Below are 12,047 nucleotides of genomic sequence, written 5' to 3' on the forward strand. Positions count from 1 at the left end.
GGGGCCCAGAAGTCCAGAAGCCCTTTGCCTCCTCAGGCAGAGTTAACAGGCTCTGAGATCTTTCCAGGTGCTGCGATCCTTGTGAGGCTTCTGAGGGCTCTGGCTTTCTGTCACAAAGAGGTACTAATACATTGTCCTCTGCCTCTTTTGGAACCCGAAAAGCCCACGGGAGTCCCAACTTGCACCCGGATTCCTGCAATGGACACATCACCCCTGCTCCTGTAGCTGGCAGGGAATCTTCTGACAGCCTCTCCGGCCTGGCCAAGCTGGGGTGTGAGCACAAGACCCAGCCCTGCTGGTGAGGAAGGGCCTGTGATGTCCCAGCTGAAGTCACCCGAGTCACAGGGAGGATGTGTGAGCTCAGGCCAGGCTGGACTTCCTGGCCCCGCCCTGCAGCGCCCCCTGCTGGCCCCTGTGAGGTCTGTCTGTATGGACTGGGGAAAGGGGGGGCTGACACACACAGCAAAACAGATGCCACCCAGTTCACTTTTTTCATGTATATTTTTTGTTGGTTTTTTTTTTTTTCTGTAAAATGTCCCAGTTCTTCCATAACTTATAAACATGATTTATACTGAGGGATGGGTGGGAAAGTGGGCGGAGGCGGACTGACCGGGGATGGGGAAGCTCTTCTTACTGCCCCCGCAGGGCCAGGCCCAGGGCCCTTTGTGGGGACTGGGATGCCCCAACACCTCCCTGAGGTTGTCTGGCCGCCTCTGCCCCTGGTGCTCAGAATCTGGCATGCCCCTCGATTCTGGAATCCCCTCCAGGACTCCAGGCCCACTGGGCACCCTGCCCCTAGTGCTCCGAATCCTGGAGCGCCCGTGGTTCCAGAATTCCCCCCCTCAGCTGCTGGGGTGATGGGTCCCCTCCTTTCCACTGCCCCCCCTGACCCCCGAGGAGGGAGGGAAGGGAGGGGGAGGAGGGCTCAGGTCTCCCCTCCATGGCAGGGGGAGGGGGAGGTGGGATCTGAAGGAGGAAGGGTGGACGGTCAGGGCCAGGAGGGGCTCAGCCGATGGTGAGACCAAAGCCGCACTGGAACTTGTTCTTTCGGTGATTCAGGAAGGCCCCGAGGGCCAATGTCAGGGGCAGGGGCGGGAGCTTCTTCTCCAGTGTGGCGCCCACGACCCAGTTGCTGTCCACGGAGCCTGCGGGGAGACAGCTGTGTTGCGAGCCAGCTTCCTGCCCCGTCCCTGCTCCAGGCCACCTTGGATACCCACCAGCCAGACTACTGGCTTCTAGACCTCTGACCACACCTGGAAACCTCTTCCTGAACCCCAAGTTCTCTGGCCCTGGGAGCAACTGGCTTCACCATCCTCCCTCCCCTAGCACGACGACCCCTCCTGCCCCGAAGCCCTCGGCCACACCACAGGCCCCTCCCATCCCGATCCTGACCACACCAGGTCTTCACTCTCTGGGAATGAGTCTGTCACACCCCCAACCCGGAGCCTTGGGAGGACAGGGCCTGGCCTGGGCACACGGCAGGTGCTCAGCATCTGCGGAACAGACACCCCCCCCCCCCCCAGGAGTCCTGTGCCAGACAGGGGTGTGGGGCCTCGGGAGCAGAGGAGCAGCAGAACTGAGACCCAAACCCAGCCTCCGACGCCACCAGGCTGACCGCAGAGACACAGACGGAGAGGCCGGCATGGAAGGTCAGCTTCAGAGGCAAGTAAGTCCCCGGGGCCTCCTTGCTGCCTGCAGGGGCCCTGCCCGAGGCTGCTTGGAGGCGGCTTCCTGGGCCACCCTTCACACACTGCCAACCTGAGAACTGCTGAGGTCCAAGAAGAAAGGCTCGGAACTTATCATCAGACTCGGAGCCGGCCCGGCGGGGGGCTGTGATGGTGCACTGGGGGAGCCCGTCTCTACTCTGGGCAGAGGCGTGGGGTGGCCTGGGGGCCCCCTGAGCTCCTCCCACTTGTGAAAAAATGAAAAGGAGGAGCAAGTGTGGGGCAGGAGAGGGTCAGTGGCGGGGCGAGGAGTGGGTGTGGTGGGTGCCAAGCCCAGGGCCGGGCACCCGCCTTCTCAACAAGCATCCCCCCAGAAGGGGCGGCACGCACCCCTCCACCACCTGCTTAGGCCTACATGCACACTCTGGGCCGAGTCACCTGACACCTCCTTGTTTCCAAGCGGGGAAACCAAGGCCTGTACCTTTGAAGAGCAGGTTGGCCTTGGGCAGGTCCAGCTGGTACCCGAAGGAGACACTGGTGTCCTGCATCCTTGTGCTGGCCTCGAACTCCACACCCACCTGCAGCTGGAGGGGCCATGGTGGCGTGCAATAGTCAGTGTCCCCGGCCGGACCCCCGGGGTCACGCTGGGTTGGGGGGAAGCGGAGCCCTGACCGCCCATGCCCACACAGCATGCCCTCACCACGGGTCCCCGACCTGGCTCACCTGGTCACTGGCTTTGTGGTAGTAGGTGGCATGCATGCCCGCCTGGCCCAGTGTTACCGTCGCCAACCAGTTGTTCACTGTGACAGAGCGGGCGGAAGGGAGGGGACGGGTGCAGGTGACCAAGGGGGCTTGGGGCACATGGAAGCCAGGACCCTGGCCCCCGGCCCCGCCCCCCGGCCCCCCGGCTCACATGTGTACTTCCCAGCTAGAGACATGACAGTGCCTTCCTCCCCGGGCCGCCGGTGGTAGACGAGCTCCCCACCCAGGGCCAGACATGGCGTGATGCTCTGGAGGTAGTGGGCCACGAGGATTCCTGCAGGTGAGATGGGGCGGGAGGGGGCGTCACATCGGCTTGGTGGTCAGGTTCTGTGGAGCCAGACTCCTGCTCCAGGTAGCCCTCCAGGTGCGTCCCTGCTGGGGGCTCAGGGACTACCCCTCAGGCCTCCCAGGCCCCACGAGGCGGGCATTCACTTGGCACCATCTGAAGAGGCTAAGAGAGTGAGTCACTGACCCGCTGTCGCAAGATTACGCCAGGGGCAGAATCTGGGCTTCTTCACCTCTCGAGCCGGGGTTCTGAACCCCTCTGCCGCTGGGGAGAGGCTGGAGGGCAGGGCTGTGATGAGCACACCTCCAGGGGCCAGACAGCCTGGGTTCCAACCCCAGCCCCACCACTGGCTGACGGAGTAATGGCAGGCCGCTGGGGTCACTTCTCTGCGAACGGGACTACCTCCCGAGATGGCACTGGAGTCTCACAGAGTGACTAAGGCGCAGGGCAGTGTCCGGTGCTCCGGGATTGCTAGGACTGGCCACGCTGAGGCCTACAGCTGGCCCCACCACCCCCACCTCCTGGCAGCGGGGACAGCCCCAAGGCCACCTGGGAGTGGCTAACAAGTGACTGCCCGCTGCTGGGCTGAAGTCCTGGAGCCCAGGGTCTGACGTGTTCATGCCTAGAGTCTCTGCAGCCCAGGAGAGAAGACACCACGAATGCGAGCTACAGGAGAACCGGGAGGGAGAGAGTCGGAGACGCAGAGGGAGTGATGATGAAGGAAAAAACGAGGGAATTACGTGGAGAAGTGGAAACAGAATCAGAGAGGGAGGGAGAGAAGGCTGGAAGATTCCCAGGGGAAACTAAGAGGACATAGTCGGGCTGAGGTCATGAGCCAGCGAGGAAGAGGATGGAGGAAAGGGGAAGGCAGGGCAGGGACACAGAGGAACAGGGGAAGAGCTGAGAGCAGAGGCTCTGAGGGGCAAGGGGAGAGCCGGGACACTGGGACAGGGACAGGACAGAGCGGGAACGGGTGCACAGGGTCAGAGGCCTCTCCCATTCCAGATGGAGGCTGCCATGGGGCTGGGGAGGCTGAGGGTTCATGGTCGTGGCTCTGGTGCTGTGTCTTCTGGGGAAGGTGCGGCCAGGAGCCCCCTTTGGGCTTCTGCGAGCCTTGTTGTGCATTCCCTCCCCGCTAGGGCAGGAGTCTGGGGTCAGTCCAGCCAGCCAGCAGCGAGGCCACTCTTGGCCTGCCCCAGGCTGGGCTTGTCCCCTCATTCAGTGCAGGGGAAACGTGGCCCCTGAGGGAAGAGGAACTGTCTGTGCTCCCAGAGAGACTGGGGCTTCGACTCAGGGCCCCCACCTCTCGGCTCTGGTACCTACTGGGACTCAGAGTTGGGGGACCCCTGAACCTCCCTCCGATCTCCTGGTCTGCCTCGCTCTCTCCAAGCTATCACACCTGCAACAGAGGGATCCTATTCATGCACACGCCTCACGCCCCATTCTCCTCCTGCTCAGAATCTGCCATGGCTCCCCAGTGCCCAGGAGACCCAGCCGCAGGGTCCTTCCTGCATGGCTAGGCCCCAGCTTCAAACCCGAGCCCCTCTCTCTTTCCATGACACAGCCAGCCATGTCCCCTTGGGCAGCTCGAACACGAGGAGCTCCCTCTTCCCTGTGCATGCGCTGTCCCTCCCGCCCGGCATGTCCTCTCCCCTGCTCAGTCCGGCCAACTACGTATTCACACCTCAGTGTTTCTTGGATTTGGCTACTTCTCTCCAGCATGCCCCTGGTGAGGAGCTGCGGTCGCCATGGGACCAGGGCAGTCATCCCCCCACCACCCTGAACTCCCTGCATTCACCTTCCCTCTGCCCTGCAACCGGCGGGGTGACAGAGGCCACGGAGAGTCTGAAAACTGGGGTCAGAACGTGCTCTCCACTGCCTGCCCCTCTCCTGCTCCCCATGGAACCTGGCTTGTTTCCCTGGCTCACCCCCTTCTCCCTGCTCCCCAAGCACATTCCCCGGGCCCCTTCCCCTGGGGGCTGCCCTGCTTGTAGCTCCTCACAGTCCTCCCTCCTTCCTGTACCCGCAGTCCCTGAACCCAGCTGTCCCTCCCACTTGTGTCCACACCCAGTCGTCCTCGTCGTCCCTGCCTCCCCCCGACGCCCGGGGGCTCCCCGAGAGGGCCTGCACTTCTCAAGTGGGGGCCATTCTGCGGCGTGGGGAGTGGCCACGAAGGACCTCACGAGTCCGAAACCCTGGTCAGTGGGAAGCCTGCTTTTCCCTCTCCCTCTGCTCCTCCCCTTAATTCTCTCTCTCAAGCAAATAAATAAATAAAATGTAAGAAAAGCTAGAATAAAATGCGCCCTCCCAAGAGGGCTGTCTCAAGTCACTGGCTGGGCACACGCTAGCTTCTCAGGAGGTGCCCGAGGCCACAGTGGGGGAACCGAGAAGGAATACAAGCCCTTGGGTTAGGCCATGATTGGCAATCCAGCTTCTGGGTTTCCTGGTTGTGTGAGCCCGGGCGCCTGACTCCACTCCGGGCCTCCTTTTCCTCACCTGTGAAATGGGGGACAGGAAAAGGGACAGCCCCTGCCCGCTGCAGGACACGGCGCTCCAACACAGGGGGAACCCCAACTGTGCACCCGGCCTTACGCTGAGGGCTGAAGACGGATTCTCCCGCTCCGGTCCTGTGCCGGAGGGGTCTCCGCTTTGGTGCCCCTGTGACAGATGATGTTATCAGCGTCATCAGAGAAAATGAAAAGAACTTAAGAGATGAAAAACGTCCCCGGTGGCCTTGGCCTCCGGGGAAGAGGTCCTTGGGCCTCGGGGTCCCCGAGGCCAGTGCTGGGAAGCAGGGGACGATGCCCGTGAGTGCACATGGGGGTGGGGGTGCCCAGGGCCAGAGAAAAGCCCGGATTCCGGAGTCTGACCCGCTGCGCGTCCTTGGGAAGCGCGCGTCCCCTCTTTGGGTCTCAGCAGGAGGAGGGCGATGGCAGCACCTACCTCACAGGGCTGTTGACAGAATCCAACAAGCCGTTCTCCTCACTGCTCTACTCCCAGTGCCTAGAATGGCTGAAGGAAAGGACGCGCATCACACGCCTAGGGCCCTGACCGCAGGCAGGAAGCAACACACGGGACATGCCACTACCACTACTTGCTCTCTCATCCGTGATTTTCTCAGTGCCTGCTCTGTTCCTGGCACGGTTCCAGGCACTTGGCGCACGGTGGCAAGTGAGACAGGCAAGTTCCTGTCCCGGAAGGGCTGTCACCCTAGTGTGGGAGGCAGGTGATCAGAGCAAGGACATCCCCGGGAGGGGGAAGCACTGCGAAGCCCCGGTGGGGTGTGGGGCGACGGGAAACGACGTGATGCTGACCGTGCACTGCTTTCCTCGTGGAAGAAGTGAGCTGTGCCCTGAAACTACTCACTCAGCCACGTCAAGACCAGAGAGGAACTCCAAGCAGCAGGGACGGCATGGGGATAGGTCATGGGGGAGAAAAAAAGCAGCGGTTCCAGAAAGCCTCAGGAAAGCTCATGTGGCCCAGCTGCAGGGAGCACGTGAGCAGAAGGGGGACGACGATGTCAGGCTGGCAGGGACATAACACGTTTCTTCCTGAGGTTCCTCATGCCCCCGTGGGACCTGTGGGTGCAGCCTCGCCTGTGATGCCCTGCATGCCCAGCTCCCTCCAGCCCCTGGACTTGGCGGGATGGCCCTTCCCTCTCTCCTCACCCCTTCTGGCTGCTGCCCTCCTCCCTGCCAGGGTAGCCCCTTCTCTTCCTTGGGGTGGAGGGCTCAGAGCCCATACCGCCCCTGAGGATCCCCAGCCTCCAGCAGGCAGAACCGAGGGCTCTCCCTGGGATTTGGGCTTCCTGCCTTCACAAAGCCACTGAGTGCCGAAGAGCTGGCCCTCCAAGGCTGAGCAAATGGCAGCAGGACAGACATGAATGCAGGAACCCACACTCCCATCCTTCCTGTCCGTCGTTCAAGCCCGGACCTGTGGGGTCATCCCGACTCCTCTCGTTCACCTCCCACACCCAATCACCAGCCAACCCCATGGGCTCCGCTTTCAAAGTGGATGCGCCTGACCACTCCTCGCCCCTCCACTGACCCCAAGATAGAGTCCCTCACAGTTTGCTCTCTGCGGGGCAGCACGGTGGGTCCTGTTAGAAGCCAAGTCAGCTCCTGTCTCTCTCACGCTCGCAATCCTCCACGTGGCTCCTGACTCATCCAGAGTCAAGGGTCAAGTGCTACAGAACCTCAGCTGCTTTGGGCCTTTCACCCCTGTAACTTCCAACTCTCCCCCTCTGCCACCCCCTTCTGGCAATCCAATCAAGGGCCCTACCTCAGGGCCTTTGCATTGGCTGCTGCCAAAAAGCTGAAGAGCTCTTTCCCCACAAAACCTGCTTGGCACCTATCCTCAACTCTTTGATCTTTTATCAGATATCACCTATGCTGGGAGGCTTTCTCTGAAGACCCCACGCACCCCTACCAAAGCCCTCAACTTTCCCAGCCCCCATGACCGGACGTCCTTTTTTTTAAATGCCTGTGTCCATGTGCTCTGGAATGGAAGCGCCCAGAAAACAAGCTGAATGCTCCTTGGTTTCTCTCCCGTCGTCCTTGGTGCGTGGAATGTACAAAATGCACGCCCCAGCAACTCTCATGCTGAATGTCGAGAAATCAAAGACAAACAGCCAGAGAACCACCCCCCCCCAAAAAAAACAAAAAACAAAAAAGGGGAACCAAGAAGAGACTAGACGGACAGGCGCAAGTCAGGCGGTCCCTGTCTACACCAACCCAAACAGGAACTTTCCTTGTCAGCTTCCGTCTTGGACTCAGACTACCTGCCCGAACTGCACATGGACCCCCACCACCCAACCCCAGGGATCCCTGCACTGAAAGCACCCCAGAGCCCCACAAGTAACAGAAGTAGCCCACATTCCCCTGGGACCCGTTACAGGCCCCCTGCCCCCTGAAGTCTGTCACACAAAAGAACGTAAGTAACCTGTTCCAACAGCCTAGTGAGGTAGCCCAACATCACAGACAAGGAAACCAAGGCCCCCCGGGGGCGAGGGCACTCGCATACAGCTGCCGTGAAGCCAGGGGCTAGAGCTAGCTTTGAAACCGACTTGCTTGGTCCCCGTGCTATCCTGCCCAGTGTTTCAAAATCACTCCTGCCCCTGACCGTTTCTAGATGGTAGAAAAGGAGGTCTGGAGAAGGGAATGGATTCGCCGGGAAAGCTGGAATGAGACCAGACTCCCTCCATGCCCTGTGCCTCTTACCTGAACCCACCAGGACGTCTGGATTCCCCAGAGTGACGGCTGCTGTGAAGTCTGAACCCCGGTACTCCCCGTCCACCTGCCAGTTCACGAACTTTGACTGCTGGGTCTGTAGTGGGGGAGGGAGAGTGTAGAGGGCTGCTGGGTGCTCGGGGCGGCGTGGGGAGCAGCTGACTTGGCTCCCACTCACCTGGATGGCCATCTTGGACCGGAGGCCAGGGCCCAGCTGGTGAATGACCTGAGCGTTGAGGCTGCCGCTGTTGTCCATGTCACCCACCAGCACGGGGAATGCCTGTGGCACAGAGGCAATGTCAGAAGTCAGAGGCCTAGCATTATCAAAACGCTACTGTGTGCTGACCCTAGGTGAGAAGCCTAGCGTCAGAAAACCTCAGACTAAGGTCCCCTCCTCCAGGAAGCCCTCCTTGATCACCTAGGCTTAGTCAGGTGCCTCTCTGGGCTCCCCCCGACCCCACGCATTTCAGTCCTGGTTACCCTGGACTGTCACTCTCTGGGGACAGGTCTGTTCCCTTTCACTACTAGACTGTGAACCCCAGGGCCGTTTCAGCCACTGCTCTGTCCCCACACTGCCCAGCACAGGGCTGGGCACAGAATGGAGTACAATGAAGGCTTGTGGAATAAACGAATTTACTGAATGGCAATAGTTGGTATAAGCAGAGATCTAATTCAGTCCCGTCTCCTTCCACACCTCTGGTTTCACCTGCATTCCCTAACAGCCTCTGCATGGCAGCCTGAGGGATGGTCCTAGCGCATAAATCTGGTCATGCCTTTCCCGGTCCAAATGTTTCCATGGCTCTCCACTGCCCCCTAGAGAAAGTCCAAATGCCCTGTTTGGTATTCAAAGCCCTGCCTGATCTACAGTTCAGCCCCGCCCACTCTGGGTCATCCCGGTCTGGTGAACCCAGCTCTGACCCAGCACAGGGCTGGGCAGAGAGCGGTGCTTCAGGATGAGAGTGACCATGCTCCAAAGCATTTTCGAGAAACAGTCCCCACTTCCCAACACCCCTAGCAGCTCAACCTTTTCTCTGCCTGGTGCTTGGCTACATATTGGTTAGAAGAAGATACAATGAACAAATGTCAAAAGGAACCTCACCTCTGTGGGACTCAGCTGCTTTGTTCCCACGTACGTGACCCCGAAGTGGTAGTTGGACTCCCCAATTGTGCTGAGGGCTACTGTGTGGTTCACCTGGGGGAGGAGGGAAGGCTGTGGGGAGGAGTCTGTGGGCCACCCCCCAATAAGCCCAAATGAACCTGCCCCCAGCAAAGCTCCCTTCCAGCCTAGGATGGGGATACTTGCCAACCTGGCTTCCCCACCGTGGAGAAAGGCAGCTCTGGGTAGGGCAGGGGGTAAGAATGGGAGGTTCAGCCTGACTAGATTAGACGCTCGAAGAAAAGATAAGCTGGAGACAAGGCTACCTACCCGTACTTCACTCCTGCCTGGTGGAGGGGCATCCCTGGGTTCTGGGTCCTAAACACTTCCACTGGACCCAATGAGCAGTCAGACTGGCATTGTCTCTGAGTCTTTTCAGGTGCCAAAGAGCCTAGCCCTTTAAGGGGGATTGAGGTTGTATGTGTAGGTGCAGGGAGATGGCTAGGATGACCTCTGGAGAGTACGGGCACCCGGAAGGCTCACCTGGAAATGGTTACTCAACCCTTTGTTGACTGTGAGCTTGACACCTTCCATCTGAATGGGAAATAGCTCTGAAGAAGAGAAATGCTGTCACTCTCCACACACACCCCAAGGCAAACACGCCAACTCTCATCACTTCCTTCCCTACCATCCCAGCTCTCCTCCTTCCAGGGACCCACAAGCAAAACATCCCACAAAGCACCCAACCAATAAAAAGACAGTCTAAGCTAATACTCAGGACCAGGACCAGAACCAGGGCCTTTCTTTGCCTGCATCCAAATCCCAGTGCCACCGCTTACTACCCAGGTGACCCAAGGCAAGTCACTTTAACTCTCTATGTTAAACTTGTCCCCTGTAAGATGTCATGTGTAAGCTCACCACATGGAAACATTGCAAGGATTTAATGAGTTAACATATACTGAATGCCAGAACACTGCTCAATAAGTCATCTCTACTTCTGCTATCATAATTGTTCCAAGATCCAGAAGTCTTGGGTTCACCCCCCCAACCCCGGCCCCGGCACTGGACCCTTGCTGACACTGTGACCTTGGGTCTCAGTTTCCTTCTCGATCACATAAGAAGGCTGGCTTGGCTAATCCCCGGGGTTCCCTGAAGTCTCCAGCGCTTTGCTCTGCAGCTCTGGCACTTCATCCTGAGGTTCCACCATCCGATCCCATCGTTCTATGTCCCAAGTCCAACGTTCCACCATTCGATCCTAACGTCAACGCCTAACGCTCTGTTACATGTTTCCAATGGTCGGTGCCAATTCCCAAGGTCCTCTAAGTGCTCTCCCTCCCCCCCGAGATCCGGGCCCTCACACCCCCGCCAGGTCTGTCGCCCCTCACCCTTGCACTTCCGGTGGCACTCCTCGAACGTGCCGGGGTTGGGCAGGCAGCCGCAGGCCCCATCGTCCGCGGTCCCTGCGGCGCTGCCGGCCGCAGCACCGGGGGTCCGTTCCGAACCTCGACCCGCGCCAGCCCCAGCACCCAGACCGCCGCCGAGCGGCGGTAGCGTGAAGCCGGGAGGAGAAGGCGGAGGCGGCGGCAGTCCCACGAGGGCGGGCGCGGGAGGCGGCGGCGGCCCTGCGGGCGGCGAGCTAGCGGCCAAGACGTTCCCCATGGTCGCCTGCAAGGGGGAAAGGTCAGAGGGCGAAGGTCAGGTTCCGCGCGCTCCGGTTCCAGTCCCAGCCAAACCCCGCTCAGCTCCGGGCCCCGGTTCTCACTGGCGGCAGCGCCTGCACCCGGCCTGGGCTCCGCTCCCACCCCGTGCGCCACGCGCAACCGAACCCGCTGCTGCCGCCACCCCCACCGTTGCCCCACCCCGCCTAACCCATTGGTTCGGCACGCTCTGGGATCCGCCCACTGGCTTCAAGGCTTGGCCTTGCAATTGGAGTCATGGCTGGGAGTCCCACCCCACCTCTTTGGGACGTCCTTTTCTATTGGCTCCCTCACAGGCCGGTCAAGGCACACTTCCCCGCCTTTCCAATTGGCCCGCAGAGACCGCATCTATTGGCTCGCAACGCCGCGGGTTCCAGTGTTCTCCCGCCATTGGTCTGCGCTGCGCACTTTGAAACGCCCACTGACTCGTCGCCTCCGCCCCTCTCCAGAGGGCGTCCCTTCTTTCGACTCCGCCCCGCGGCAATATTGCCACTGTAATTGGTCAGCTTGGATCCTTGAAGCATTCTGATTGGCTCTGGCGGGTACAGGAGGCCGATCCTGGTGACGTAATCGGTCTGGTACGTTCATTGGCTAATATGCCAGGGTCGAGGGACACGGGTAAAGATGCGTTGCGCGGCAGAGGGGGCTAGGCAGCAAGGTCAGGCCCCTCGTCCCACCAGGCACCGCGGCAGAGCGGCAGGCCCCTAGTCCAGAGCCGGCGACCGAAGACCGGAAGTGCTGGACCTTCCCACAGTGCCTCGGGAGAATTCTAACCGGTTACGTGAACGCTGTCCTGCTTCTTCTTACCCACAATGCCCCTTAGCTATTTAACGCGACAGTTGTCGTAGACCCACCCCTTCTGTTACCCATCATGCCTTCTGCTCTCCGCCTCCACTTGCGTCACTGCGGCTTCTATCTTTGGCCCATTCATTCCTGTCCTATTACCCAGCATGCCTCTGCGCCATTCATTTCAGCTTCATTTCCTGAACTACCTTTAGCCCATTTCTGCCTGTTCACTTTCATCATCCTTCTAGCGCTTCTTTAATTAGCCATCATGTTTTGGGTCCATTACCCATCATGCCTGCCGGCCCTGTTTCTCTATTATCCCTCTGCCTTTGGCTCACTCATTCGGTTCTATTACCCATAATGCCCTGAGCTGCTATTACATTATTCGTAATTTTGCCTTTGGCCTATACTTACTTGCCACTTATCCTTTAAACCTGAGTCCCTCAGACGGAATTACTGCCATTTCTATCTTTGTTCCGTTCATTTCCGTCCGTCACCCATTAGACTGCCGTTCCTTGTCAACCACCC

General features: G+C 59.8%; 1 protein-coding gene across 1 annotated transcript; it reads right to left on the reverse strand.

Annotated features, from left to right (window-relative positions):
• Positions 1-499: 499 nt before the first annotated feature.
• On the reverse strand, positions 500-10,881 carry LOC111160709 (translocase of outer mitochondrial membrane 40). Its single transcript, XM_022524021.1, has 10 exons — positions 10,799-10,881; positions 10,422-10,701; positions 9,580-9,647; positions 9,040-9,132; positions 8,119-8,220; positions 7,932-8,037; positions 2,578-2,700; positions 2,388-2,464; positions 2,146-2,248; positions 500-1,145 (listed from the first exon to the last, which is right to left on the reverse strand). The coding sequence occupies exons 2-10, from the start codon at positions 10,693-10,695 to the stop codon at positions 1,006-1,008; spliced, it is 1,086 nt and encodes a 361-aa protein (XP_022379729.1). The 5' UTR covers positions 10,696-10,701; positions 10,799-10,881; the 3' UTR covers positions 500-1,005.
• Positions 10,882-12,047: the final 1,166 nt, after the last annotated feature.

The sequence above is a fragment of the Enhydra lutris genome, unplaced genomic scaffold, assembly GCF_002288905.1.
Source record: "Enhydra lutris kenyoni isolate GAN:26980312 unplaced genomic scaffold, ASM228890v2 scaffoldscaffold77, whole genome shotgun sequence".
NCBI classification, from domain to species: domain Eukaryota; kingdom Metazoa; phylum Chordata; class Mammalia; order Carnivora; family Mustelidae; genus Enhydra; species Enhydra lutris.